Source organism: Petaurus breviceps, unplaced genomic scaffold, assembly GCF_028583685.1.
Source record: "Petaurus breviceps papuanus isolate PSGF00001 unplaced genomic scaffold, PetGlider_PUasm1.0 90925, whole genome shotgun sequence".
Taxonomy (NCBI): domain Eukaryota; kingdom Metazoa; phylum Chordata; class Mammalia; order Diprotodontia; family Petauridae; genus Petaurus; species Petaurus breviceps.
The window spans coordinates 33,372,058-33,399,585 of NW_027187380.1; the positions used below are offsets into that span (position 1 = coordinate 33,372,058).

At 36.5% G+C, this 27,528-nt stretch overlaps 1 protein-coding gene across 1 annotated transcript; it reads right to left on the reverse strand.

The window, feature by feature from the left end:
- Positions 1–27,508, reverse strand: MFSD11 (major facilitator superfamily domain containing 11). Its single transcript, XM_069076758.1, has 14 exons — positions 27,404–27,508; positions 26,624–26,762; positions 26,016–26,071; positions 23,398–23,505; positions 22,312–22,391; positions 22,100–22,196; positions 20,218–20,276; positions 19,509–19,653; positions 15,836–15,876; positions 11,917–11,982; positions 10,787–10,912; positions 3,913–4,087; positions 2,616–2,751; positions 1–2,018 (listed from the first exon to the last, which is right to left on the reverse strand). Exons 2-14 carry the CDS (start codon positions 26,717–26,719, stop codon positions 1,854–1,856), a joined length of 1,350 nt encoding a protein of 449 aa, XP_068932859.1. The 5' UTR covers positions 26,720–26,762; positions 27,404–27,508; the 3' UTR covers positions 1–1,853.
- Positions 27,509–27,528: the final 20 nt, after the last annotated feature.

The following is a 27,528-nucleotide window of genomic DNA, read 5'->3' on the forward strand; positions in this document are numbered from 1 at the left end:
TGTCAATAAATATTTTAATATGCAAATAATATATTAAATTTGAAATGTTAAAATGAAGTCACATGATGCTCACAAAAATATTACAGGAAGGTCAAATCTTGGCATCTCTGCACCTCTGAATGAGATTGTGATGAGACTGAGTCTATAACGCTACACAGAGAAAAGCTTTTTCAATACTTTATTAACCACACCTCATATTTTACTGAAATATAAATAGCAGTACTCTCCACCTCTCATCCAACGATCCATTGTACAAATCTTTAAGGTCACTAAAACTGAGTACAAAATTTAAAGTGAGTTATTCAGCACAAAGCACATCAGTGGCAGTCAGGGAAAACTCAAGTTTCTAATCCATCCAGTTAAACACCTTCACTTTTATTCCCTTCTTGACAACACAACTAGCAAGCTATGGATGAGGAAGGAATAATAGAGTATTTTGGTTGAATTATATTCCCCAAAATTACAATGCTCATGAGCTACTTAGCATTTTTATTTCATAGCTGTAAAGAATCATTGGAAACAAAGGGACAAGGGAGGAGTCTGGGACACTAAGTGGTCTGAGGGAATATATTGGAGGCATTTTTCATCTTAACCATAGACAACTTTAAGACCTTGGTAAATATATCATGGTTCAGTTTATCTTATTTCATGCTACCTCTGAAACTGCACTTAATAATTATTAATATCCTTTATGTTTGCTAATTGTACTTAACCTAAGCCAATAAGAGGTTATAGAGGCTTTTACAACCTTATTAATATGGCAGAAAAAGGATAATTCAGTACTTTTAAAGCAATTCTCCAGATTCTAGTGTTTAGTAGTTACTATGCCCTAAACATAGTATATACTTCAAAATATTTGCTGAATTTTAAATCCTAATCAAATGCTAGCTTTCTTTCCTTCTTGACTTCCTGCCTGTGGCTGACAACTCTATAAAATTCTTAATCTGAACATTAAATATTCTATTTAAAAATAAATACAGGAAGTTAGTCAAGATTTCTACTTGAGCACCTCCCTCAATATTCAAATTTCTCTCTCAAAGATCTATGGACATATCTAGCATTTTAATCAAAGAAAATAAGGAATAATTTTGAATAACTTATTTTTCTCATTGACCATGGCAATCCAGGACTAGAGTGCAAATGTTACCAGCACATAATGCACATTTTGTGTAACATCTTCCAGGAGAACTACAGGCAAGATTCTAACATAGCTGCTATGTTTTTGTTCATTATATCTCTTAGTTTAAGATTTTTTAAAGCCTCCTTGCAATCTATAACTTTGCAATAATTTTCATTTGCTTTGATTTTTAAAACTCAGCCTCTACTATAAATTGTAATTTGAAAAAGGGATTAGTGAGCAACATGTTTAACAGAAGTTAAAGTATAGACCTTTTGAAAACTGAGATTTCCATTTGCGCCTGCCACTAAAACTTTAAATTTAATTTTTACATACAATATGGTCATACAGACACATATGGTCATGTGTTATAGCTATTTTTCAACACTGTATTATAATAAAATATACTCCAATGCACAGCAGGAATCTTTAAAAGATATATGTTCAATAGCTAAGGAATAAGAATAGGAGTGAGAGGAACAATACTAATATTTTTGACACAATTTTAAGAAACAGAAAGAATTATGCCCAACAAAAACAGTTAAAAAAATGTCTCACTATTTCATACTTTAAATATCCTGTGTCTGTAAACTTAACCAACTTTGGGTGAGTCTTTTCCACATTGGTCGATGCCATTCATTATACATGACAGTGGCTCCTTCATTCAAACTCCTACAACCTTGAATTTCTTCTCACCTTGCCAAGTTTTTTAAACAAAAATGCTTTAAATGTGAGATCAAATGCTTCTGTACTCTGAGCCTCGAGCTACAAAATCAGCAGCTTCCCATTCTACAGTGAAGAAGGAAAGAGTTCCAAAAAAGCCAACTATCACCATGACCAGAAGTTGCCAATGAAGTAGAAGGTAGTTGCTGTAGAAAAATGCCACTGCTGCACAGATAGACTGAAAGATCACAGAAAAAAGTAAAGATGATATTAGTATATTCTTACAATTTCAATAAATGACCCATTTCCTTTCCCATATAAGTGATATCCATTCTGACAGATGTTGAAGGGTTAGTTATTTCCCCAACATGACACATATTCTTGCTTACCTCTGCTAATATTCACATAAACTCTGATCCTCACTATTAAAACTGTATTTTGTACATAAGAGGACTATAACAGTACATGTAGTATGATAAATATGGAAGAATGGACTACAGTAACAAAGAGAAAGCTCTCCTTATAAGTCTTAGAAGACAAGTATGCAAATTTCTCTTCAGAGAAAAGATTTCATACACACACACATTTATGTAAAATATATATGAGCGTATATGTGTGTATAAAACACCCATGCCTCTCCACAGAAATGAGCATGAAAGCTACACTAGTCACCTCCTACTTCTAATCACACGTTCTTTGAAAAGATAATCCCAACATTAAAAAAAAACAACTCATTTTAATAAAAACCAATCCACTAATATAAGATATACACAAATTCCAAATATATAGCAAAAAAGTAGCCATTTTAAACACATTTTAAGGAACATGATATTACCTGAACAAACTTAAAGATCGCAAAGGCAGGTGCACTATCTTCTGAATAAAGGAAACCCAAAATGCTAATTAGTTGGGTGTTAAAACAGCTGTCGCCAAGACCCAACAGAAAGCTGCAAAACAGGGCAATCTCTTTGCTGAATAAAAAAAAAATTAAAGAATAATTTTATATAAGTATTGTGTTTACTAGAGGCATTAAGAGAAATAAAAGCATTACAATTTAAGAACTACACACAAACTAAGTGGAAAACTTAAAATATCTAAAAAGGCAAAACAGAAAAAAATAATGGAATTGGAAAATTCTGTATTAACTTGTTTGCAAACTGGGAAACTTTACTGCTGAAAGGGGTCAGAAGTCATGATACCTATTTTTTTGGTGGGGTGGGGGGAGAAAGAGGAAGGTAGATCAACAACAGACCTTTAAATTATATTTTTAGATGGTTTTCTGAAGCACTGAATTTAAATGACTGTCCAGTAGTCATGCAGCAAGTATGTGTCAGAGGCAGGACTTTAACTTTCCTGTCTTTGAGAACAGTCCTCTATCTCCTATGCTGTGCTTTTTTTCTCATCATGACCCATTCCAGAATAATTTCTGTTTTTCAGGGAAAGCCTCCATATCTTTTGTCAGCATGCATTTGAAGGCTGATATTACCATATGGTCTATACACCAGAATGTTAAAAGGATTTTCCATTGAAAGGATAGTCTCCTGAAGACCTAAAAAACTAACTCTCAATAATTCCAATATCTATTCAGAGGGGTAGCTATAGAGCAAGTGACAGAAGACTGAATTCGATACCAGAAGACTTGGGTTAAAATCCCAACTAACATTTATTAGCTCAGTGATATTGGCCAAGTCACTTAACTTAGCCACAGTACCTTATCTGTATAAAAAGAGAATGATAAGGTCTGCACTATCTTGAAGGATTGTTTTAAAGATCAAATAAAATAACTTATGTGAAGTGTTTGATAACTGTTTAAGCATGACAGAGATATCAACTATTATTATTATTATTAATTTATGGTTCACTTTCTTTTTTTCTTTAGTTTTTTTGTCTTTTGACTAAACTAAAAGACTTGGTAGGAAAGGAGGCCAAAATCAACAAGTTAGAGAAATAATTTTGGGATTATCTGTAGATTCCAATTTTTAAGCTCCAACTCTACCAAGAGATATTTAACAGCTAACTTTATGGAGACAGAATAGATTTTCAAAGTAACTTGCTTAGCTATATGTGCTACCATATCCTTCCCCCAAGTTAGTTACCGAGAAAGAGAATCATAGGCCAGATAGTTACTATACCTCGAATTGATATATGCATTGCTATCAGTTCCTTCAAGAGGAGCAACTGGGGCATCACTGGGAATGTTAAGAAAAATTAAATAAAAAGCTACAAAATGCACAAAAATGCCCAACAGCACAACTGGGTTCCTGCCAAAACGACTGTTCTTGCTTAACAAGCCAAAGAGACTTCCACCTACAAAGTCAAGAAACATTTATTATTGTTTATTGAAAGTCAAGAAAGTCAACACTTCAATTATAATGATGACCAAAATGCTAAAAGTATTTTGGAGGGGAAAAGGCACTAAACTTATCTGTCCATAATCTAAATGAAGTACAACATTTATAGGGAGACTCTTACCAATGGGGGAAAACATCAGAGGTCACTGGGTCATCATATTTTAAAACTTGATACAGAGACAGTATCTTAGGGCTGGAAAGTACTTCAGTGATGATATAGTTGTAGTTCAAACCTTTTATTTTTACAGATGAAGACATGCTGCCCAATGTTTTGCCTACTGTTAAACAGCAAGCTGAATGGCAGAACTGGGACTAGAAATAATCTGGGTTTTTGTGTTTCAGAATCAAGGAATTTCAGAGGCCACCTACACCAACCTGTATGTGAACAAAATCCTTGCTACATTCTTGACAAGTGGACTTGTAGTCCAGCGCTCTTTCTCTTAAATAAGGTCTCAGGGAGAACTTTGAGGTCACTAAAATAACCCTGCCATTTCCCAAAGTCCATTCTTTAGTTCTTAGGTCAACTCATGTATTTTTGGTGTTGTACACACACGCACACACCCTTACAGATAAACTCTATAGATGGATCTGTTCAATTGCACACCATAATCTGGATAACAAACATCCTTCAAAAAGTACTTGGTTTTTCCTGTTTGGATAATTAGACAAAACTCTTGACTATGAATCTCATTTTTGAGTTTGTACAATGTTATGATATATCATAACATAGCATGATATATACATTTATACATACATACATACATATGTGAGTGTGTGTATATAATATATCATGATATATGATGACATCATACTAATGGCAAATAGAAGAAGTGATGGATAGGTTGGAGGTGATGAGAGATTTGAAGCAGAAGATCAATTAAAAGTCTCATCAAGTAATGAAGTGGGCTGGAGATATGGTTGTAGCTGTGAGTAGAGAGAAGGGTATTATATAAGAAATAGTGTGAAGATAGAAATGACAAGATCTAACAACAGCTTGGATATGTGGGATAGGTATAAGTAAGGAGTTCAGGATGACACTGAGGTTGTGGGACAATGAAGAGTGATATGTGAAACAAAAATTCATAAAACTAAGAGAAACACCAGTGAGTTCTTCCACCCAGGACAGGGATGCACCTGGCTAGAAGCCTAAAGACATACCATTTGGAGGGACAAGGACTTAAATCCAGCACATCAGAAAATGGGGCAAAGCCAGTTTGAACTTCTGATCAAGAGTCTGTACCAAAAGAGTCAAATTCCCAGAATGTAGCAGTGGAGGTGACCTAGACCTATCTCCAGGTCCAATTCCAAGTCCTAGAGAAGGGTAGCTTTCTAGCAAGGGACTATGTATGGGACATGGGACCAAGATCCACCCATGTCATCCAAATACTGCATAAAAGTAGCAGCATTTGGATTGTAATGAGAGCAGGAAATAACCCCAATATAGTACAATCTTGTTCTAGGACTGCAGTGGGAGACAGCCAAGATTGCAGTACAGAGCAGAATCTAGTCCTGGCAGAAAGTTCCATCCAGGAACAGGTCTGAAAACATGAATCAACAGATGAAAACTCCTAATACAATGGAATGCCATGGATTAAAATAATCTTAACATAAATGCACAAAAGAAAAAATTTCTGCAATATTTATAAGTAGACACCAGGAAAAAAAGAATGAATTGGCCACGAGGATTTCAAGAATAGACAGGAGAAATTAAGGAAAAGTTGAAAGAGGAGATAAAAGTATTAAATAAAAACACTTGGAAAGTGAGCGAATTCCTTAAACTGAAGATAGAAAAGCTTACCCAATTAGTGGACACTAAAAAACAGAATGCAGTAAACAGAATTTAATAATTCAAAGAGGCAACAAGAAATATTTTTAAAAAGCCATAACCACATATATCTGCCTCAGTAACCCTGAACCTCTCTCTTCACTAGCCACCATACCACAGAACACAGAAACAAGAACTTGGAAGACTCAACCTTTTCATTTCTGAGACTCCTTCCTCAAAGTCCCACTACCTTTCACTGGTGGTTGTCTCAGTCACCTACTTCATCTAGACCCAGGCTTTAACCATTCTCTACTTCCTGGTCTAGCAAACACACTGTCTGTCCAGATACAAGCCTGGAAAAACTCAATCCTTTCATGCCAAACATGCCCTCTAGGGTTCTATCTTTAATGCATCTATGCCTGAACTTTACTTCATTCCCTGGACTGCTGTCATTACCAGCTGCCATAAGTCCTTCCCCATATCTTTTCCCCTCCAATTCCCAGCTATAGAATCATAATCAAATATATTCTGTTACTATTCCCTGGAAAGTGTGTCCTTCTAACCCCCCACCTCTACTCACCATCACAGTAATTTTTTCCATATCAAAATATTCCTCCCTAGCCACCACTTCCTTATATATATTATAAGGTTAAGAGCAAAGCTGGTCTTCACTTTTGTTTTTGTATTCCCAGATCTTATTGTAGTATATATAATGCTTTTCATTTATTCAAGTTCAAAAATTTGGAAAAACACATGAGATTTTTACTATCAAAAACAACTGACCTGGAGAACTAGAAAAGATGGCCAAACCTGGATATTCAACATCAAGAAATCATAAAACTGCCCAGAACTGTTTAAAAAAGACAGAAGGAAAGAGTTCAAGTACAAGGAAGCACATACAAGATTATGCAGCAATTACTTTAACAGAAAGATAAGACTGGGAATACAATACATCAAAAAGCCAAAAAAAAAAAAAAATTCTTACCATAAAGACTAGGTCAGGGACAGCCAAGTGACACAGTGAGTAAGAGCGCCAGCCCTGGAGTCAGGAGACCGGGATTGGTTCCGGCCTCAGATGACACCCACACAAAATAACTGGCCATGTAACCTTGAGCAAGTTACTTAACTGGGAATACCAAAGAAAAAAGATGAATCTTTAAGAGAATAAAGGATTTTTAAGTATTTCTGTTCAGAAAACCAGAATTGAGTAAAATATTTAAAATGGGAACACAGGAGACAAAAGACACCTAGAAAGAAAAATGCATTTGAACAATGCAAAGGCTAAATAATAAGCAAGGGCTAATACCTTAAAAGAGGAAAAAGAGACTAGTATTCCTTAAGAATCTCACTATCTTCAATGTAATTGTCTAGGTTTTTCAAAAATTTGTGGTTTTCAGGAAGTCTAATGATTTTTAAATTATTTCTCCTTGAACTGTTTTTCAGTTAAGCAGTTTTTGACACCCAATATCTTACATTTACTTCTAATTCTCTGGTTTTCTTTTAATATCTCTTGGAATCACTGATTTCTAAATCTGAGTATCTAGTTATTTGGATAAGGATTACCACTTTCTCTTCTAAGCTACATATTCTCCTTCCTCATTCTTTCCTTCAGAGTTTTTGCTTTTCTAAATCGATTGCTTTTTTTCTTCTAAGAATTCATGCTGTTCTTTTAGAAAAACAAAACTTTTTCCTTTGAGTTTCTGCTTGCAGTTGTAAAACTGTCACCTTCTAGGCTGGATTTTGGGACCTCTCTGGATTGATCATTAACTCTGTAGTGGCTACTGTCTTCGCCAGTTTCTTCATTTCTTCAGCCTTAGTTTCAAAACTGGGGCTTTATGCCAGAAACAGGCTCCAACAACTGCTGTGCTTTTGGGTAGGGTGGACTGCCCTGGTTACTTAGATTCCTACCTTGATCTTCACCTCCCTTGATTAAAAAGCCCCTAAATCTTTGAGCTAGGGATACTAGAGCCCCAGGGTAGTCTGTTCTGAGAATGCTTACATTAGTTTTTGCCACTCCCACTGGCTCCCAAGATTCACATTGTGGGTTTCTGATCACCTTGGGCCCTTCTAGTAGCCTTCCACTCTTGCTGCTGCTGGACATAAAGCTCTGCAGACCACGCATCTCTGTTCTAGGCAGTTGCTGGCTTGTTTGACTGAATTAGCATTAGTTTCTAACAGCTTCTTTTCCTATTGCCCTAGAGCTCCTGGCTAACTTTTTGTGCCTTTCTGTAGCAGAATTAGTCACTGTGTTTTCTTGCTGGATTTCTTTATCACTAATGAGTATGGTATGAATATCAAGTTTTTGCTGGTGTGGTGGAACTAGTCTGCCCGCCACCTTTTGAGTAGCCACTGTGGCCAGACATACCCTCATTTATGCTAAAACACACACACAAAAGCATAGGAATATACAGACCTTTCCTTGACAAGGTCTTATTTCTTTTTTTTATTTTTATTTTTAAAAGCAATCAGGGTTAAGCAACTTGCTCAAGGTTACACGGCCAGTTATTTCTGGGTGTGGTGCTAAGTATCTGAGCCTGGATTTGATCCCCAGGTCATCCTGACACTGGAGCCGGTGCTCTTATTCGCTGAGCCATGTGGCCGCCCCAACAAGGTCTTATTTCTAATAGCTTTAATATCTAAGCCAAGTGCTAGCATTCTCTATAATGAAGAAATGCTAGAGGCCATTCTGCTACAATCAGGGCAAAGCAAGGAAGTTCAATGTCACCACTATTATTTGATATAGCTTTAGAAATGTTAGGTCTGATATAAGTATAGGTAAATAGGTAACACAATTATCATTATTTGTAAATGATACAATGATTCAGAGAACTGTAATGATTCAACTAAAATGTTAATAGAAATAATTTATAATTTTAATAATGTAGGAGGATATAAGATGAACCCACAAAAAAATCAGCAACTTTTCTGTAGGTTGCTAATAAAATCCAGCCAGAAGATACAGGAAAAAAAATCCATTTAAAGTTACTGTGAAATGTGTAAGTTATCTTGGAGCCAATCTATCATGATATAGTCAGGACTTGTCTAAGAGAGTTTATATTTGATCCTGTAAGTAACAGAAAGACACTGGAGTTTATTGAATTGGAGAAAGGGAGGTGACATGGTTAGACTCACACTTTAGGAAGATCATGTAGCAGCTTAGTGGAGGACAGATTTAGGGGAGAGATTTGAGGCAGGGAGTCCAAATGGAAGGTTACTGAAATAGTCTAGTTGAGAAGGGGGCCTGAACTAGGGTGATGGCTGTGTGAGTGGAAAGAATGGGATGCGTGTAAAAAGATGTGGAGAAAGAAATTACATGATTCTTAGTAACTGACATGATAGGTGTGGTGAGAGTGAAGAATTGAGGATGGTGCCAAAGTTGTGAACCTGAGTGGCTAAAAGGATGGCAATGCCTATGAATGAAATAGGGACATTTGACATGAGAATAACTTTGGGGGATTAAAATGAATTCTGGGATATCCAGTTGGAAACATTTACTCATAAGTTAGTGATGAGACTGGCAATAAAAAAGGAGACGGGGGGGAGGGGGCAGCTAGGTGGCATGGCGGATAGAACACCAGCCCTGGAGTAAGGAGGACCTGAGTTCAAATTCATGACCATGGGAAAGTCACTTAACCTGAACTGCCTTGCAAAAAGAGAGAGAGAGAGAGAGAGAGAAGAGAGATATATAGATGTGGAAATCATCTATATAGGGATAACTGAACTCATGGAAACTGATAAATTACCAAGTGAGTGACAATAGAGTGGGTGGGACATGGATAAAAAATAAAAGGAGCCATAAGAAAGGTAAAAATAGCTAACATATATGCACACAGGTACATTTTTATAAATGCATATATATGTGTTTGCACACATATGCATACATACACACAAATATATACATACATACATACACACATGCACACACATCTATATGTGTATACACATATCATGCTTTTATGTTCCAAGCTCTGTGCTAAGCGCTTTACAATTATTATTTCACTTGATCCTTGCAACACCCTGTGAGATAGGTGCTATTATCCCTATTTTACAGATGAGGAAACTGGAGCAAACAGTGTGCCAAGGGTCACACAGCTAGTAAGTGTCTAAGACCATATTTAAATTAAGGCCCTCCCATTGTTCTAAATATATAACTGATACTTATCAAGAGGTAAATATCACAAAAACCCAGATAAGATAGTATTCAGAAGGAGAAGATGATAGTGTCAAAGGCTGGATGGAAAGAGGTCAAGACTGAAGAGAGCTTAGGAAAGGCCATTTGATTTGGTAATTTGCAGAGTGGTGAATGAAGAGGTTGAGCATCAGACTACAAAGGGTTTAGAAGCAAATGACAAGGGAGGAAGTGGAGCTACTGAGTATACATGACTTATTTTCAAGTTTAGCTGAAAAGGGGAGAAGAGACAGGCCAATGTCTGGTCAGTATGGTAGGATTCAGTGGAAGGAAATACTTGGGGATGTTTGTAGGCAGCAAAGAAGTAACTAGTAGGCAAGGAGAAATTAGAAAGTGATGATTAGAGAAAGAATGGAGATGGGGACGCTGGAGAAGACAGTATGAAAGAGATCATGGGTACAAATAGAGGTTGGCATTGGCAAGGAAACTGTTGGAGACTGGAATGAAGGCAACAGAGGGAAAAGTACATTTTGAGATGAAATTTTGGGAAATGTTACATTTTTTTTTTATCTCGATTTTATTTCTGATTGATCTGGTCTAAGTTCCTTGAGTTAATTATTCTAAGATGACAAAAATAACCAGAAGTACCAAGTGCAAGAAAATAAGAGGAGAAACTGAAGAACATGAAAAATAGAGAATCACATAAAAGTTCTACAACAAATCTCAAAAAACTGGAGAGATAAGTGAAAATTATTTCTAACCTAAAATTTCTCCAACGCCGATGAAAATGCCAGAAAGTCCAATAAGGCTTTTTTCTTCTGTGCCAAACTGATTTACAGCACCAATACAGGTTCCATATATACCAGAGAAGAATGTTAATTCCAGGCCTTTAGAGAAAAATCCTTAAATTAATTATAGCATCATAATCTACCTTTCATCATGTATTGTATTCCGTGTCTAAAAGCATCATTAAAAAAGGGTACAAATGCACTCCAAAAATCTCATAATTCTCATAGCACATTAGAAGCTGCTTGAAAAGGGATTGTTTTGTTATTTGCCTTTATATCACCAGCACCTAGTATAATGCTTGACACACAGTAAGCACTTAATGACAGACTGACTGCTTAAGGATGGTTAAGATAAATAATATTTAAATTAAATTACTAATCCCCAGCCAAAGAATGTTTTTTCTACTTAACCTACAATTTTGATGCGCTATTAGATGTAGTGAAAAACATTAGCCACAAAGTGGCATCTGTATGAATCTTAAAATAAAACAAAATAATTCAAAAGTACAAGAATATTACCAAGACTAACCTCTTAGCTTTCTTTTGCAGGTAAGTAAGGTATATATGTAGCTTTGCTATAGTTACTACAAATGGGTGACGAAAATTAAAATTTTCAACTTCCTCATGAGTAATCTTTCTTAGTAAGCATAACAAAAAAATTAGAAAAATAATGCTAAATATTTTAGTTTGTAGCTATAACACAATGTTTGAAACTAAACACAATTTTCATTTATACTGGTCAAAAAAGAAATAATTTCATACTTAAACCTAGTAAGAAAACATATTTTCTCCAAGATAACAACATTTTAACACTGAATTTTAAAAGGTCTTATTTTTGTTTCTAATTTCTCTAATAACAAGTTTCTACCTTTGGGACTCATGAAAGCAAAAGAACCAGCAATATTAAATTATCATAATTTTTTAAAAAAAAGGATTGTTGCCATAGATTCCTCTTACGATGTTCCTTACATATCTCATTACATAGTGAATTATTGAATTCATCCATTTCAGAACATAAGGATTTATTTCTGAACCTCTATCTAGTGCCACAATGCTGTCCTAGAATCATCAGATATTTACCATCTCTCTCATTAATTCCTTACCTGTATAGGCAGTTGTAACACTGAGATACAGGATTTCTTTGGTGACACACAATTTAAGAGATTTTTCTGCAAATAAGAGAATTAGTCGAAGATATCAGACTTGTATTACCTAGACAAAAGTTCTCATAATAAATTTCCTTAGCCAGAACAAAAGATGGAGACTATGCCAACAACAGCAGCAGATTAATGACTGTATGTAAGGAGGATTTTGTTATCCTTTTTAGAGTTCAGTTTCTCAGGATCCATGGCCATGACAATGTCTAGTTTCCAGGTATTAGATAACTCCCAGAATAGCTCCAAGAACTCTAGATAGTAATTGCTAGAATCAGTGACAGACAGTCCTACTGAGGTTGTACCATGAGATATGGGGAGTGACACAATTGACATCTACTATGCTTGTACAGAATAACAACACTGCTAAAGTTAACTTGTGAGCTTAATGTTGGCAAGATGCCTTCTTTGTCTGTTGCCCTATAAAGCAAATAGGCACTGGTCAGTGAAGGGGGAAACTGTACCTGCCTCAACCAGCTCCCACTGAGACTTGAGGCTATTTAGGGAAGTATACAAGTTGTGCCTGTCTCAATTGTCCCTGTGCCTGTCCCAACGTGACATAGGGAGCCAGTCCCTGGGGGAAGGGTGATTAGAGAATGCTGTAGGAGTTAGTGCTCCCATTATCAACAATGCTTTGAGAAGACTAGACTAGAATAAAGCTGACTATTAACTCTTCCAAAGGTGTCTGCCTGTCTGACCAGACCAAGAGTGAACCTGTTAGAGGCTGGAGTCTGAAAACTCCAGTGCCTCTTGTGTGTTATCTGTGAAACAATGACTTAGGAAGAAATCATGGTTATGATGTTCAAGGGCTGCCATATTAATGAACTCATTTTATCTTATTCTAACTTGTTGGGGTTTGAAGCCCCTCAAGCAGCATCTCTGAGTTCAGGTCTGGTAACAGAGCACTTAGCAATATGTGCTTCTCTTATCTGAGGTCAGGGAGCCCTGACCTCTAGGAAGTGCTGAGGTGCCCAGATTGTGTGCTGTCATGCAAATACCTTGTTACCCTGATGTTTATCTCGGGGTCAAAGGGTAAGTGCGCAGGAGTATTCGAGCTATTCTGGACACAGTCTCCCTGTTATCTGATTGGCTCCCCCTACCTTCCCTCAGGAGCTGTCCATAAGCTCTGCAAGTGCACTTTGGGGGATTTAAGGGCTGAAGCATGAGGGGGTAAAGGAGAGATGTAGGGAGAAATGTAACAACACGCCTGTCTCGTCAATAAAACTGTGCCTTTCTCCATTTCCACTGGCTCGACTTCTCCTTAATGTGAATATGCGGGATGTAACTGGATGCACACCGAGGACCTGGGAGAGGTAAGACTCAGCTAGAAACCTTAGGATCATGACAAGTCGAGACACTAACCTACTCAGTGTACTGGAATAATGGAACCATGCCAAGAGATAACCTCTAGACCAGGCTTAAATTAAAAATATATTACAAATACATCAACCTTTAAATTTTTTGGTCTATATACCACTTCATTATTATGGTTACCTATTGTTAAATGTTTTTTGCACTTCTGATATAGTCTCAAATGTGTGGCAGAATAGAAAAAAAATTTTTAAATTGGAAATGTTGAGGTATATGAGAAGGCCAGTAAGGAACCTTTGTTGGGCCTTTTAGTATAGTATCCCTCTTGTTCTACATATGAGTAATGTGGCCTAATTTATGTTATGGTCAACTACCAAGGTTCTAGAAATGAGGAAGAGGTATAGCTGCTAGCATGACACATAGTACATTCATCAAAATCCTATCTATAAACTCCTAATGTCAACCTGATTTATACTACACTGAATTAACTCAACCGTGATTTGTGGGGAAAGAACTGATGCTTAGTATTCCTACTTCCCATAAACATTTGAATTAGAGAAAGTTTTTTGTGGAAAATGTTTACTTTGGGACAGAATAAGTAAAGGCATAGTGTTGTATTCTGGATTTAATGAAAATTATTACAATAACCTAGATACCATGGATATGAAATAGATTAGAAATGTTTCTGCAAAATGTAGCTCTAGTTCAAAAGACAAATAAATTATTTAGTTACAGTTTGTTATTTTTTTTGGGGGGGAAGGCAAGGCAATTGAGGGTAAGTGATTTGCCCAAGGTCACACAGCTGGTAAATGTTCCAAGTGTCTGAGGCCAGAATTGAACTCAGGTCCTCCTGACTCCAGGGCAGGTGCTCTATTCACTGAGACACCTAGTTGCTCCTACAGTTTGGTTTGTAAGGAAGAATACTTCTTCAAAGTCAGAAGAGTAATCTCCACAAAGGATTCTAATGAATGTTTGAATGGCCTTTTGAATAAAGGGAGAGAAGAGTGATGAATGTTAAATCAAGAACACTTTCCCAGAACATAATTTCACTAGCTACAAATTAAAAATCTATATAAAATACATTTTTCTTTTAAAAAATAATTGTGAACATATATCAACTTTCTGTTCAGGCACTATGAGAGGGTGATCTGTAGGTTGATAATAATTGATAGGTTGACTAAGATCTGTGTATGTTTGGTCAAACTGATCACAAACACAGTGTTAATGGGATACACTGAATATATAGCTGTACCATTCCAGACATCTTTTATACATATCACCTCATTTGTTCCTTACAAACTTCTACAAAAGTCCTATTACAAGTTCTAACTGGTATAGAGGTGACTTTGGGTTCCTGAAGGACCTGCCAGTGGAGTATAATATCTGACAAGTTTTAACAAGCTAGAAAGTCTTCAAGTATGGGTCTGTGTTACTAGGGGTCTGATCTAGCTAAATTCAGAAAGGTCCACTAGCAGTCTGACTACCAGGTAATAAATTTTTTGGTCACACAATTCAGAGAATTTTTACCAGTTGTTATAAGTGATTTCAATCTCTACTGATAGCACTATGTTCCTCAATGATATCAAATAATCTTAAACTCTCATTTACAGATAAAGAAATAGATTGCAGGAGGTTAAGTGAACACTGCAAAGCACCATATCTGGGACAGAAACACATGGTCTTCTTGGTGAAAATCTATAGTTCTTTTTACTACATTGTTCATCTTCCTACACTATAGATTTGTCCACAACTCCCCCACCCTACACTCAATACATTATAGAGCCTTCCTATCACCTGCAGGATCAAATATAAAATCCTCAGTTTGGTATGGGGCAAATCTGCTCCCCTCCCTCCACTTTTCCAGTCTTTTTTCATCTTACATCCATATATACTCTGTGATCCAGTGACAATGGTCACCTTATTGTTCCTCAAACAAGACAATGTCTCCTGACTGGACATTTTCCCTGGCTGTCTCCCATGATTGATTTTCTTGTACATACAGGACATCCTGTTTGTATTTTTATATGTGTGTGTATTTTATTTTAATAAATTATAAGTTCATATTTTATATATATTATTTATTTATATATTTATTGTTTGCCTGTTGTTTCCTCCATTAGCCTGAGTCCTTGAGAGCAGCCTCTTTTTCCTTTCTTTTCCTTTCCTTTGCACATAGCACACTGCCTAGCACATATCAGGCATTTAATAAATGTCTATTAACTGAATTTTTGCTATATTACACACTGATTCTCAGGAGAGCTCCTTTATAATATCATTTATTAAGGGGCTCATTTGATATTAGCCAAAAGGTCAAAAAGTGATCACCACAATCAAACCATCCCATCCATCCCACCAAACTAAGAAATATATACAAAAAAAGCTTGTACCCTCACACAAATGTCATAAAGGGGCAATGTTATGTGATAATAAACTAGCAGATTTCTGAATAACACGAGTGAAAAAGTGAAAGTTGTATAGCGGCATCAAAAAAAGCCAATTATAAAAGGGTAAAGGGTCCTGAATTTCCTATATTAATTTCCATGTACAGAATACTTACTGAATGCATCTACTGCCTTTGTCATGTTGTTCTGGACAGACCTGGTTAAATAAAAAAGATTTTCTTTTCAATCTTCAAGAAGAAAAAAGAAAATACCATCATGTTTCAATACAGCATTTAAACAATTGTAGATTCCAAGTATTAAGTAGCTTGGAAAACATTTCTGGTAGCTTTCAATGCTCCTTGTTTTAGGTTTTATCATGAAGGCCCATGATTCTGTTTTAGTCAAAAACATATACTATACTCCACAAATTTCAGTCTTCAATCTTCTGAAAAAATACAATACAAAAGCTAAAGATAGCTTTCTGCATATTTTCATTTTTATCTTAGTCAAATATAACTTATAACAAAGCAGTATTTTCAATTCATGAAAATAATTTATTTGTGACACCATTATTTTTCTCACTACCTTATAAACAAAGTTTATTTTTATATATGCAACATTCTCTATATGGAAAGTAAATTTCTTCATTCTTTAATGAAAAGGGAAAAAAATGGATCTCTTTCATCATCATACCAACAAAGCCTCCTTTAGTAAGCTAAGAAAAAAGCACATAACTAGAACTACAGTTTACTTGGTATGATAGAAATAAAGAGAATGTCAGAGGTTATTTAGTTCAACCTTTCATTTTACAGATAAGTTAACTGCGAAGGGCTAAGTGACTTGCCTAGTGACACAAAGATAATGCTGAAGCCCAAGATTTGACTCAGGTCCTGTTACTCCAAAGCCAGTAAATTTTTTTTTCACTATCTTATTCTGTTTCCCTTATACTAATAAGAAAAAGTATGGTAATTTAATAAACAGGAAAGCCTCTCTTCTCAAGAAGAAAACTATAGTTGCCATGGTGGCAGATATAATTCAATCTTTTGCTGTGTTACTATCTATGGGCTTTACACCTCTCATAGGGTACTTTAAGAATTCCAGTTCCAACCAATAAATCCCAGTTATGAAAAATGGTATTCTCAATCCATTAACCACATTCCATAAATAGAAAGAGTACTAATTACTGACACTTTTCACAAACTTTTCAAACTAAGGATAGAGGAAGGCAGAAAAAGTAGTTATTCATTCATGTGACTAATAATTATCACAACATTAAGAAGTTTGAAAAAATTAATACCTCATCAATTTAAGAGTTAGTGAGCATACTTTTCTAAGAGTTGTAACTTCAAAAGTAAGTTTGACATTCCTACAAAAACTTTCTTTTTTACTGCTGCACAAATCTAACTACCAACTAATCTGATCTTTGATTGGGACCCAACCTTAAGTTCTGATCTTTTAGTCTTAAAAACAGAAATAAAACAAGATTGATCTATAATTTACCATTTTTCAAATACATTCAAATTACCTGGAACTTAGTTTCCAGTTACCTCCTGAAATTCCATTTATCAAGGAATTCCACAGCTGAAGAATTCATAGGGTGGAAGTATACTCAACTCAACTCCTCATTCTCCTCTTTTAGATATTAAGAAGGCATTTCTCTCATGGTATAGTCTAAAGTCTTTGGACTAATCTGAGCGAAAAATATTATCATTTTTTTCTTTAACCATCAATCCCAAAACAACGTGCTATACATTTCATCCTTATCAAAAGGTCCTCTCTAGTTTCTAAACTACTCCCAAGCTCCTCTCTGCTGATTAGCCAAGGAAAGACTTTTCTCTGAAATGAAGATCTTACAATGAAAAAGGAAGAAGCCTTAATATTTCAATCAAGAAAAATAAGTTCACCTATAACTAAGAGGAAAGGAGAATCCTTAAAGGGGCTAGTCAAAGAAGGATTGAACAGTTTTAGGAAAACAATTCTCTAAGGACGCTACTGTTCTTAGATTATTACTTAAGTTCTAGAATCCTTGTTCAATTTTTAGTGTGGAATTTTGTCTATTTGAAAATATAAATTTTAACTCTAAATGCCTTGTGTTCAATTTTCAAGGATATGGGGGTATTCCTATATTTGGATCCAGCTTCCTCTAGGCAGAAATGTTGAGAATTTAATAAATCCTAGGTTTGGCAGACCTATGTCTAAGCTGCAGAGTAGAGAATTATCTTTCACAATGAGCCTGAGATTCCCTGCCCCTAGTGATCTGGGTGAACTCGTATTAGTTCAATCACTATCTCTATGCATTGACTTTAGAGATTTCCTTAAGTGAACATGAATTTTGTAGATCTTAAGGTGGGAGAAATCTTGGTGATAAACTTGTCCAATCTTTTCTTTTACACATGCATAAACCAAGACCTCAGTCTCTCTGGGACTGTTTCCTCAGTGGGGAAAATGGGGATGGGTACTTGTACTATATATACCTATGCCTCAAAGGGATGTGAAAAAGTGCTTTTCAAACTGTAAAATGATATAAAAATATGAATTATTATTAGTTAGTGGCAAAGCCAAGACTAGAATTTATGTCCAATGCCCTTTCTGCTATATAATATGCCATCAATGATTTGACAAAAGACAGTATTCACTACAGTATAATAGCCTATCTTCCCCCCTATTTTTTTTACTGGTTCATGCTAAGAGAACGCTCAGAATACTAAAACAGATATTTGAAACAAATTTATCCCTTTTTCTATTTTACATAAACTTTGTGCATTTTTTCAATCTCTAATCAACTTATAACTAAAGAAAAATTAAATGCTTTAGCCAACTCTCTCATATTAAAATGAGCTGCCTGGATTGTAAAGACAAACAAAAATTTTGAGTCTTTTAGTGGCAGAGTTATCTAACACACCTTTCAGTTTTATTATTAAAAAAAATATATATGTATATATAAAATTGTCCAAATGATTTTTGAGGCTGCTTCTCCTAATTGACATTTTATATCCAGAAACTATTCTTGTTTTGTTTTTGCTTTTTGGAGGGGCAATTGGGGTTAAGTGATTTGTCCAAGGTCACATGGCTAGTTAAGTGTCTGAGGCCGGATTTGAACTCTGGTCCTCCTGATTCCAGGGCCAGTGCTCTATTCACTACACCACCTAGCCGCCCCTAGAAACTACTCTTAAAAAACAAAATATAAACTATCAATAAAAGCATTCAGAACAAAGGGCAAAATTTTATCCAAACTTGTTAGACTTTAATAAAACAAGAAAAAAAAAAGCTGAACAAAAGTAAGTAAATAAGATGATTTTGGATATATCTCCTTATAGATTTATAATATGCTCTTGAAAAGGAATAGTTTGAGAAGTACTAGTCTAAACTTTATTATTTTCAATAAACATACAATAACATTCATTCAGTGTTCATTTGAAATTCTTCTAGAAAAATTTAAGTCTACACAATATAATCTAGAATCTAGCACAGTGCCTTGCAGACACTTGATAAATGAAGTGAATCCATCCAATTTGAAGGAAATGAAGCATTATCACTCAGGTATACCTCAGTGAGTGTCCTTAAGGCAAATACTAGAGAATTTACTATAAAAGTTAAGAAACTGACACCCAAAAAATGTTAAATGACTTGCCTAAGTGGTGAAGACAAGATCAGAACATAAGTCTTTTATGTAATACTTCCTCTTCTATTTCCATTCTACCCTTTTTTCTTAATTTCTTTTTATCTTCTCTCCAACTATTGGGACTGTCTAGCTTTTGTGATGACAGCCAGGGATTAGGAGGTTGGTGATCCCTAGACCTCAGGTATACAGACTTTGAAAAAAAAAAGGTTAATTTCCAAAGTTCTTACATGTTGACTTCCAGACTCTCATTATCAGAGGATTCATCATCTCCCAATACATTATCAGGGTCTGGTTTCCTAATGAGAAAGAAAAGAACTGTCCCCACAAGGCTAATCACCGTCAGAGCAATAAAAACTGTTCTTCGGTCATTCTCTGAAGAAAAAAAAGTAGCCAGTATTAATTATACAAATAATCCTTAAATTTGTATTTTTTTCCACAGAGGCTAACAATAGCTAAGACATCAGATTATCAAAATACTTGCTAAGTGCATCAATAAAATCTGGTTAACTTTGGATAAGAGGTCACAATAAAATGACAATTCCACTCTTGCCTTTATGTTTCAGATATGGTAACATGCCAAAGGAATGGGCATACAAAAAGAAAATCACATTTTGTCATTAAAGAGTAATGTAAAAATAGTTAAAAGAAACAAAGTACAAAGATTTTCTCCTGATTATATCAAGTATTTCCTAAACAACCCTCAACCCACAACAAAACTTCATAGATGACTTTGAAGTCTTTAGTACTTTGAAGCATGGCAATTCACTGTATACGAAAAACAAAATAAGCCACTGGCTTAAGGTTGCTAAAAAATCTCAGAATAAGAAAGTGAAAATCTAAAAGCCCAAGTTTTATTATAGCAACGCCCAAAGTAACAAATGATAGATATCACTGGGGTCTAAACAACATATTAAAAACAAAGTAAATAATACAAACCTGATATTTGAGTTTTTCCTTGCCAAGCAAGATAAATGTAAAGATTTCCAAAAAACAAGCTGGGAGGAAAAAAAGGTGAGGGGATAAATTAAAATACTACTTAGAGATTTTAAAAAGTGAATCATGTATTTTTAGACAAAAAAAAGTATATGTATCTTTTCCCAAGACTTTCTATTTGTCCTAGAGTAATAATTAAGAAAAATGATGACCCCCTTCATTCCATGCTTGGAAAAATTTAATTTACGACTGAGATCTGAAATGATGTGCTGTCCCTACACATGGAATAAAATCTCCTGTCATGTGCTAGTGACTTGATTCATAGCAGCCTTTCGAAGTAAACTCATGATTCAGAATGAGTTTCGAAGTAAACTCCTTCTGAATCATGTGATTTACTAGAACTCTGTAACAAGATGACTTGGAAACAAGTTAAGTTCCTGAATTACAAAAATCTATGAAGAGATTATTCTTCTATTATTTTAAACATGTATTTCTTTTGGTGTTCTGCCCTGGGAAATTAAAGATTTATTCTATATTCATGATAGAACCACCATCTTCCCAGTCACCCAGGCTCTAAATCTAGATGTCATCCTGTACTCAACATTTTCTCTCACCCTATCTGCTGCCAAGTCCTATGCCCCATTCTCTCCTATAATACTTCCATCATATTTGTCCAGGCTCTCAACATACCACTGCTAGACTATTGCAAAAGCCTTCCTGTTGGCCTCCCCTCTTCAGGTCTCTCCTCACTTCAGTCTATCTTCTGCTCAGCTATGAAAGCATAAGCCTGATCTTATTAGCTCCCTATTCAATAAAAACCAGTAGCTCCCTATTGCTTCCAAGAGCAGATGTAAAATCCTATTTGGCTTTTAAAGCCTTTCATAACCTGGTCCCTCCCTGCCATTCCAGTCTTTTCATACTTTACTTCCCACTATACATTCTTTGATTCAGTGATATTGGCCTGCTTACTCCATCTCCAGACTCTGGGCATCTTCAATGGATTTCTCCCGTGCCTAGAATTCTTTCATTTCTCATCTCTACCTTCTGGCTTCTCTGGCATACTTCAAGTTTCACACAAAATCCTACCTTCTGCAAGAAACTTTTCCTGGTCCTCCTTAATCTTAAAGCCTCATATCTGAGTCCACCCCCATCTGCCCTGTGTGTATCCTGTCTGCACATCGCTGTTTCCATGTGGTCTCCAACCATTAGACTATAAACTGCTTGTAGACAGGAACCATTCTTTCTTTTCTTCATATCCTCAGAACTTAGTGCAGTGGCTGGAGCCTAGTAGGTGACTCAACATAAACATTTGTATTTACAATATGAATTGCCAAAACAAAGTAAAAGGTCCATGAAAGCAATACCAAGATAATCTTAAAAGATAACAACAGCATGATCATTTGATACTTTTTTATTTGTTTGATTTAATTCATCTTATGCTTTTATATGTTTGTAGTTTTCTTCTTTGTGACTGCACCTGTGAATTCCTGGAGATATACACTGCATATTTTAACTCAGTTTATTACAAGGGTGGGGAACCTGTGACCTCAAGGCCACATGTGGCCTTCTAGGTCCTTGGGTGCAACCTTTTGACTGAGTCCAAGTTTTACAGAACAAATACTTTTATTAAGGGGATTTATACTATGAAGTTTGGATTCAGTCAAAGGGCCTCACTTGAGGACCTAGAGAGCCACACGTGGCCTCAAAGAGTACAGGTTCCCCACTCCTGTTCTATAATCTTGAGCATAATGCTACACATATCTGGAAACTTAATAAAAAGAGTTGATGTGGAAAGTCTATGAAGTAAGCACTAAATAACAAAGGAATGAGTTTGCTGATTTGAACTGAATAATCAAAGAAAAAAGATTTCATATAGGAATTTTACCTGGACTGCAAGAGTGCCCAGAAAATTCCACTGTTTCTTCCAATAGTATTTTCATCTGAATTTACTGTAAGGCAATTTCCTTGTGCTGTCCAAAGTACTAAAAGGCAAAGTTAATTTAAAAAAAGAGATTAAGTCAATTAATTTTACAAACAAATGATACCCACTGATAAGCCCCAGAAAAATGAAGAGCAGGAAGACAAAGCCATGCTTACCAGCAGCTGCAATTCCAATGAAAACAGATGCCGTGTAGAAGGACCATGTGAAAGGCTGGATAAAAACGGCAATGTATATGCTAAAATATAACAGGTCAATTTATTATCTTCAAATAATATACAAAATATGCCAATAATGCCTTCCAAGAATCAACATGAGTGAATCCTTACTCTAAAATTTAAGTTCTAAGATGTTTGCAGTTTTTTTTTTTGGGGGGGGGCTGCTTTTTGGAGGGGGGAAGGTAGGGCAACTGGGGTTAAGTGACTTGCCCAAGGTTACTCAGATAGTTTTTGTGTTGTGTCTGAGGCTAGATTTGAACTCAGGACCTTCTGACTCCACAGCCTGTGCTCTATTCACTGCGCCACTTGGCCGCCCCAATGTCTCCAATTTTCAAAAGGAAAAAATGTGATTTGCTCATTTCTGTTACAGCTACTGTCATTTTATAAACTAGGTGTTGGATGAAATGGCTTCCTGCCAAGTGGATCAGCAGAATAAAGAGAGGCACTAATCCTACTCTCCACTTGAGTTTTAAGGTTTAGTCAGCAAGCCAGAGGGCCAATTAAAAATAACCTAAACTATTCCAATGGAAGTTCTGTTCAACTCTCTCAGATATCACAAATAAAGTTATTATACCAGTAACACAAAAATGAATACAAATATGCTTACTGTAATATTTTTATGTAACTTTTTAAACAAATGAACAAGAATTATACACCAATCTGAACTGACCTTTTTAATTTAAAACAACAAAATTTTGTTGCTTTAAATAAGACTTTTGGGCTAAATTTTCTTTTCCAAATTTTTACCTAACTCAAAATCATTGGCCTGGTTTGCTCACTGAAAGTTTACACAAAGTAATTTTTTTAATTAAAAATTAGTGAACACTATGGTATTCCTGAGAGAAAGGATAAGATTTCCTGAAGTCTTAATTATATTATCATCTAGAATACATCAAAAAGTACAAAACAGCTAAACTGATGAAATACTTTCTAGAATTAGAAGGAATTTCTAGGTTTACATAAAGTCTGGTTAGAAAACATTTGAACTTTTACTAAGTTCTTATGATATACTATAATGCTACTTACCTATAAAATAAACCACTAGCAAACATAGATAGCTGAGGTCCCACTATGGCTACAACCGAAGGCGTAATCAAGTTTGAAGCAGAGAACACTCCATAAATAATTGCCATGCTACATGAAAAGCAGGGAAAAAAAGAAACAGGAAAAAAAATTTAAATGCCATCTAAGAAGTTTAAAATGATTTTCTAAAAAAATCATTTTGGATATACTGTAGATTTTTCTGTCAATAAAAACATGTGCTAGTAACACTAAAAGATCCTTATTAAAACAAAACCACCAGTATGTATTAATCTATATTACCGAAGTTCACTAGAATGTATATAAAAGATTTAGTCAAAAAGGTACTACTATCTACATGTAGAATACTTGGTTATAATTTTCCTTTGTAAAAATTATGTTATTTCCCTTATTACCATACTGCCTAAAATTCCTTTCTAATAATTTAACATCTGTAAACATAAAACAAAGATATTAACCCCAGTTACTTGAAAGTGAATTTACACTTGCCACAACTGCAATTTGCATACCAGTGATACTAGTTAAGCAAGATTTTAGGACTTACTAATGAACAGTTTGCCTTGGCTACCAAGAATATTCACCAGAATGTGATTTGTACTAAGTTAAAAAACTTAAGTTTTGAGGTAGCTAGGTGTCGAAATGAATAGAACACTGGCTCTGCAATTGGGAGAACCTGAGTTCAAATCCAGCCTCAGACACTTAACACTTATTAGCCATGTGAGCTTGGGCAAGTCATTTAGTTCCAATTGCCCTGCCTTCCCTCTCCAAAAAGCAAAAAAAAAAGCAATTTCCTTTTGAGGTGGATAGGTGGTGCAGTGAATAGAGCACCAGCCCTGGAGTCAGGAGGACCTGAGTTCAAATCTGGCCTCAGACACTTAACATTTACTAGCCGTGTGACCTTGGGCAAGTCACTTAACCCCAATTGTCCTCCCCCCCCCCAAAAGCAAAAAAACCCAAACAAACTTAGTTTTAGGGTCTAAACTTAGTTTACAAAGTCAAAATAAGTTATCTCTTAGTTTTAAAACGGATAAACACTATCAAAAAGTGTTAAACAAGTTAGAATTTCAGAACTGACTGGGATAAAGCACTATACATATATTATCTTATTAATCACTTGAGACAATTACATACTTATTATTTAACATAAGATAGGCATAGGGACTGGACCTGTGATTTTTTTGGTTATAAAGAACTTCCAAGTGAGGGAACTCCTATCAACACAAGTTGGTACTTTTTCTGCAATTAAATAGTCTTGCCAGAGAGTGACTTGCCCAGAGTCATACAATCAAGACTTAAAGCTTGATGATCCTGGCTTGGAGACCTGAGTCTCCAGACATCAAGCAATGCTGCTTCTCATTACTTAACATAATACAGGTCAAACCTATGAGGAGTAAATGACAAAACAGAAAAACTGAAAGAAAAGGAATTATTGGCTTGCACTCAAGCACACACACAAAGAGTAGGGCAACCATACTGTCTTTGTTCTTCCAGGAAAAAAAAGTTAATTGTACTTCTTTGTTCGAATGACTTACTTGTGACCTGAGCAAGTCTATGCACCTCAAATTTATCCACCCATAAAAAAGGACTTTGTCCTAGAAACTTTGGGTATATTACCTTAATTGTAACAGGAAAGGGGTCTAATCAGTTCCCTTCTAGCTTTAAAGAAATGATCTTATGACTGAAACATTTTCCCAAAAGAAATTTATAAAAACACTTGGAGGCTTCTTTTAATATAAGGCAATATTACTTTTCCTTTGTTCTAGATTTATTATTTCACTGGCAACAGGAAACTCTTATCAGGAACCTAGCTCCCTTTAACTGGAGCAGATCAACCACAGTTCTGTAACTTCCAGTCTCACAGTGGTGCTGGAAGCATTAAGAAGTGAAATGACTGGGGCGGCCAGGTAGCACAGCAAGTAAGAGCACCGGCTCCAGTGTCGAGATGACCTGGGGATCGAATCCAGGGCCCAGACACTTAGCACCTACCCAGAAACACCTGGCCATGTAACCTTGAGAAAGTTACTTAACCCCGATTGCTTAAAAAAAAAAAAAAGACATGAAATGACTTTCCCAGGATCATACAACTAGTACTGGCCCAGAACTTCCTGAATCCTAGGCCAATGCTCTATCTGCTACTCCCAGAAGCCTGTCACTATCATGCAAAATGAGGAAAGTGGAGAAATGCCCTTATGGTACAAATTCCCTCCCATTCAGGACTGGGTACTAATTATATGTGTGTTTTTTTAAATAACACTGATAGCTATGAAAAAAATATGACCAACCAAGGCTATGATCTGTGATCTTAATCAGATTTTGGAAAGGAACAAGTAGAGATGATATTGATAATTGCCACCACCTTTGTAAACTAATATATGAATCACTTTGAGGTTTAGATTTTCAACACAATCACCCCCCTGAAGTGAGGTACACAATGAAGATATGAAAACTCAGGGAGGTTAAATAATTTGCCAGTGGTCATACAATAAGGGGCTGGGCTAGGATTGAAAACTAAGAATTCTTGATTCTAAGGTACAGTGCTTTAAATATCATTTAATTTGATCTGGACTAAGTTAAATAAAACAAACAGAACTAGTATACTATACCTGGTATATCCACTGCCATGAAAATCTGTGCTGTTTAGGCTTCGGATAACAGTTTGCTGTGTGAAAAAATAAAAGGAATTACTAAATGCCTACGGCAAGTTCCCTCTGCTGGAAACTATCCTTCAAACCTCTAAAAATATTAGAGAATTCACAACCCTACAATGAATAAAAGTGTGTAATACTGGAGGGTATCACAGTACTAGAAGGAATAATTAACACAAATGGTTGACATAAATTGACTAAATCTATGGGCTGAGGGTTTCATTTCCTAGTCCTTCCAAGTATCAATTAACAAAAGCACATGCTATGGTTAAAAAGCAAAATAACTACGGGCAAACTCACCTACGTACTCAAGTACAAAATCAAAGAAAGAACAAGGGGCGGCCACGATTAAGCACCCACATTTAAGGAGGAATATGCATCGTGTGACACACATAAAATCAAGTCTAATAGCCAAGAAAAAAGAAAAGAGAAGAGGGAGGTGGTAGTGGCAGAGTGAGGATGCACAAGGTGTAGTTTAGAATCGCTATTATAATTCATGTGCATCAACGCTAACTGGACTCATAACGAGCAGGTAGATTTGAAGATGAAAATAGAGCACCACTCACCGCCACATTTCCACAAGTTTGAAAGGCAGTGAACATAAACATAAAGGCAACGCCTAAAATAACGATGTTGAACAGCTTTTTGGATTCTGGGGACATTTTGCCTCGGCTCTCGCTGCAGCAGCGACTCCGCTCGAGATGCCTGGGGAGACAAACGATCAGGAGTGACAGAGACTAAACAGAGGGGTGGGCGCCTGGGCTGGGAGTCGGTCACGAGAGGGGCGGAGGCAGCGGGGCTTGACCCCTTCCAAGGTAGGGGACGAAGGTTCCCTCCACACGTGCAGGTAGTACACTCATTCCCTCAGGACTCTAAGCGGGTAGCAAGTGCTAGCCAGAGCCCCAGCCCCTGACATGGGAGTGCCTCTTGTGTCAGGCGATTCAGTCAGCTGATGGGGAACGGGTCAGGGCGCGCTGGGGACGCTGGGAAATGCAGTCCCAAAGCGAATGAGTTAGGGAGGGGCGGGCACGCCCACTCCTCCGCGGTGGACGTCTAGAGGCGTGGACCTGGCGGGGGCTCCGGAGGGAAGGGAGAAGTGTAGTAGGGCAGGGGGCCCATAGGATAATTGGAAGGGCTGGGGCCTCAGCCAGTGCGAGCGTGGAGCTCCTACACTGGCGTATATACGGAGCGGGGCGGGGCCGGGCGGGGCGCAGCCAAGGGCCACCGCCACCCTTCCCTACTCCCTACACCCCCGCCCTCCTCAAGGGGAAGGGGCCTCCAGCGATCCAAGAACGGCGGGAAAAGCCTGTGGCGGCCTCTGAAGGTCCCCTTCCCGCCAAGCTCACCCGCTCAGCGAACGACGCCCTCTGCAGGCGGGGCCTTTGCTCCTACGTCCGGCCCTAGTGGGGGCGGGGAATAGAAGGGTGGCCGAGAGGAGATTGGGCTACGCAGATTGGCTGAGGGGCGGAAC

What these genes read in the sequence shown, in the direction of transcription:
- MFSD11 (XM_069076758.1), bottom strand. Translation starts at nt 26,719, where the DNA reads ATGTCCCCAGAATCCAAAAAGCTGTTCAACATCGTTATTTTAGGCGTT. An exon ending in CATTGGAATTGCAGCTGCTG is followed by an intron (nt 22,197 to 22,311) that starts GTAAGCATGGCT and finishes TTTGCCTTTTAG; the next exon opens with TACTTTGGACAGCACAAGGA. An exon ending in TGGGCACTCTTGCAGTCCAG is followed by an intron (nt 20,277 to 22,099) that starts GTAAAATTCCTA and finishes TTTTCCTCCCAG; the next exon opens with CTTGTTTTTTGGAAATCTTT.